This window comes from Penaeus monodon, unplaced genomic scaffold (genome assembly GCF_015228065.2).
Source record: "Penaeus monodon isolate SGIC_2016 unplaced genomic scaffold, NSTDA_Pmon_1 PmonScaffold_5484, whole genome shotgun sequence".
Classification (NCBI taxonomy): domain Eukaryota; kingdom Metazoa; phylum Arthropoda; class Malacostraca; order Decapoda; family Penaeidae; genus Penaeus; species Penaeus monodon.
The window spans coordinates 13641-17631 of record NW_023660423.1 but is presented as its reverse complement, the minus strand read 5'-3'; the positions used below and the strand labels follow the sequence as shown (position 1 = coordinate 17631).

General features: G+C 38.0%; 1 protein-coding gene across 1 annotated transcript; it reads left to right on the top strand.

The window, feature by feature from the left end:
- Window positions 1-279: 279 nt before the first annotated feature.
- On the top strand, window positions 280-1879 carry LOC119571208 (decaprenyl-diphosphate synthase subunit 1-like; the record flags this gene model as incomplete). Its single annotated transcript, XM_037918620.1, is given in 5 exon segments — window positions 280-386; window positions 586-718; window positions 1224-1418; window positions 1648-1653; window positions 1655-1879. Coding segments are annotated over 5 exon segments (657 nt in total), but the record flags the coding sequence as incomplete, so codon positions are not given.
- Between the last annotated feature and the right edge of the window lie 2112 nt (window positions 1880-3991).

The following is a 3991-nucleotide window of genomic DNA, read 5'->3' as shown; positions in this document are numbered from 1 at the left end:
TTGTTGATTTTGTTGTGATTATTGCTTTTGTCATTATCTAGTTTTGGTTCATCATTCATTTGCGCTCTTGCTGATGGTGACGGTATATTGATATCGTGACTTTTTTGCAAAAGTACTATTGATTTTTTATCGCTAGTAGCAGTATTATATAGTGTTACCATTACTATTACCACTGCAAAAGTACTATTGTGTTTTTATAGCCAGTAACTTTATTATATACCACTGGTCTTACCATTGCCCTTATTATTAAAAGAAGGTTGCTGCTACATTGTATTTCAGGCCGTGATGGCTGGGGACTACATCCTGTCTGTCGCCTCCGCGATGCTGGCCAGGATCCGCAACGAGGAGGTCATCGTGATACTGTCTCAGGTCAGTGTTTTTTTTCAGTCGTCTAATCTGTTTCGCTGCCGATTCTCCACGCTCTTTACTTTCATTCCTTATACTCTTACTGCCATTTCTCCCATACCATTGGTGCACTACTTATGAAGAGCACATTTGCAAATGTAATATTTTCTAAAGATTGTCATATTTTTACACATTCTTTCACCACTGATGTAACAACCCGAACGTGTATGTGCTTTCCAGGTGCTTAGCGGACCTGGTCCAGGGGGAGTTCATGCAGTTGGGCTCGAAAGAGAACGAGAACGAGAGATTTGCGCATTACCTCAAGAAGAGCTTCAAGAAAACGGCGTCACTCTTGGCGTACTCCTGCAAAGCGGTAAATATCACTACAATCTCAGAACAGTGTATCTGCATAAGACCCTAAAGGCGAGCAGTCCGGTATTGAAGTAATGGATGGAGGAGAAAAGCGGCTGCCGCGCGTGTGGCGCCACGCACTTACGCGCGCGCGCACACCACACACAACCACACGCACCCCACGCACACGCACGCACACGCACGCACACACACACGCACGCACACGCACCCCACGCCACACCACGCAACGCCACGCACGCACACGCCAGCACGCACGCAACGCACACACACACCCCCACACACACACACACACACACACACACACACACACACACACACACACACACACATATATACACCAGCAACAGCAATAATAAAAACAACACACACTAACTCACAAGCACTAGCATTCAAATGAGTTATATACCAATTAGGTTTAGGGATAGAATTCATATTTAGTGCTCTGTATATTTTTTGACTTTGAAAACATGAAATGCTTCCTGTTCCATTGTCTGTTTCTTTCTCAGGTAGCTCTGTTGTCAGGTGCAGATGAGGATCTGCAGGAAGTGGCCTTCCAGTATGGCCGAAATGTTGGTATTGCTTTCCAGCTTCTTGATGATCTCCTCGATTTGGTGGCTTCCTCCAACATGATGGGCAAGCCAACGGTCACAGACCTGAAGCTGGGGCTAGCTACAGCACCTGTTTTGTTTGCTTGTGAGAAGGTAGGTGTGGTAGTGTTTTTATTATATTGGCGGTCATTTTCTGATATGTGGATTATGATGTCATTAAAAAAATAGTGGTGATAATGTATTTGTAAACTGTTTATTTTTCTCTATTTGATTATCTCGTTAGGGTTTGGTGAAATAATTTGCATTTTAATTGCAAATATTTCAGAGATGTTCTTTTTTTAGGGAAAATTTGCAACATTCTTATTAACAATTTATTTTTCAGTTCCCTGGAACTAAATCCAATGATCATGAGGAGATTCCAAGAACCTGGAGATGTACAGAAGGCATTTGAGTTTGTGCACAAGAGTGATGGATTAGAACAAACTCAGTTTTTGGCTCGGCAGCATTGTGATGAGGCTGTCAGAGTCATCAGTTCCCTCAAGCCATCGATAGAACAAAAGGCACTCATCACCTTAACAGACAAAGTGCTCAACCGCGAGAAATAGTGAATGTACTCTAAAAAACAATAGAACTTTTGTTGCTAATCCACGCACATGCACAGAATCTGGCAGATACAAGCAAGTTCAGGATTATCAAATAGCCTGGTGAAGTCTAGTAGTGACCCTTTTCTGCCTTTTTTGTTTGTACTATAATTGTTGTTTATTTTATCCAGTTGTAAGTATTTGTTTCCTGTATTATTCTTCCTTTAATTGCAGTTAAGGTAATGCAGGGACACGTCTCGTATTTTTTGCATTGTATTTAGTTACTGCAGTTAGACTACCAGGTTTCTCAAAGTTGATAGACTGTAAATAGGGGAAAAAATTATTTAAAAGCATTTATTTTTTTACTTCCACTCGGTATGTCTGGTATAAAATATTAAACTAGATAGCCACCATTTCCATTTGAATCTTCCATTTTTTGGCTGAAAAAGAGACTGCATCTTCATTGAGTGCTGACTCAAGAAGTACTATATTTTTTCTGGAAGACTGGATGTGTTGCTAGCTCCAGATATTTTGCCTTTAAACTAATAACTTTTAATATTTAACTTGCATTGACAGTCACAAAGAAAGCTTAGAGACCAAAAGCTTGTTATCATGTCACCATTAGATTAGTAGATCTGCCCCAGGGAATTGACATCTCTGACAGCCAGATTTTGAGTGTGTGGTCATATCATGATGATGAGTTATAGATGACCCAAGTATTTAATTGAAGTATTTATTCTTTTAATCCATATTGGCACTAAGGGCAGGCAGGAATGAATGGCTCCCAGTGTTCTACTACAGCTTTACTTTTCCTCAAGACTCCATATGTGGAGTTTCATTGTTAGCTACCTTGTTACCTCTAGTTAGGGTCTTTTTACCTGCTTGTCCTCTTAGGCCTCTGACTATTTTGTAATTATAGAAGAAATTGAGGTGTACATATGTTTTGTTTCTTAATGTATTCTATGAATTTGCATCAGTGATATTAACTGAAATTTACATTAAGTTATCCATCATACAAGACACTTGAAGGCTTACGTGCAGAAGTGGATGGATATTAGTGTAGTGGCGAGAGAGGATCTGGGTGTCGGGATCCAGTGCCTTAATGGCTCCTGTGTGGCAACTAACAGATTTCGTATGCAGAAACTTTTTTTTTTTACCAGAACAGTTTAGTGGACTTTAGCTGTAATAATCTCATGCATTTTAAATTTACATTTAAAATTGGTTGTATTGATTTTATCACTTTATGAATACCAAGAATTTAAAAAATTATCTGCATGAATTCGAAGTTCATACAAGATCTGCTAGTTGGTTGTACATTGTACATGCCATCTGTTGTCTTCTGTTGCTCAAAGTAGATGTGGTTCATGGCAGCACACAACTGGTGCATGTTTTCCAATGATAGTTGTATATATTGTGTTGTTTGCTTCTCAGTTGAGAGATAGAGTAGATATATTTATTTGATATTTATCCAGTGTGAGTGTAACTGGTGCTGAAGGTTTTACCAGTGAGGTCTTTTAGTGTAGATTTTTTGTTAAAATCAATACTAAAGGACAATAAGAATGTTAAACTTAAGTTAGTGTGCACATATACATGTCAGAGTAGTTGTGTGGAGTCTGAACTTGCAACTCGTCTCAGCTGCCCCGCCACCCCATATCATGCTGTGTTGAAGTACCATCAAAGTGATTGCTATTTAGTGGAAAGTATTGATATTAAAATTATGCCCAACTAGCAACTTGATATTGTCAAGGTCAGAAAACTTTATTTAATAATATGGTAATGACATCTTTAATCAGATAGTTTTACCTTTGTGCATTCCATATAGCAACATAGCAAAGATTTTGCATGGTACTGTTGTGTATTAATTAATCAGAGTTTATTTTTTCGTATAGTGCAGAGGTAGAGGTTGTGGGACTAGTGTATACTTGGCTAATTTTTACAGAGCTTGAGCTGGTCATTAGCAGTTTCCAAAGATCTTTATTGCAATATTATTGCATGTATAGCTGAGTATGTCTGCACACATTCTCTCATATATATATATATATATATATATATATATATATATATATATATATATATATATTATATTATATATATATGTATAATGTATGTATATTAATGAATATAATAAATAATCAGTCAAGTTTT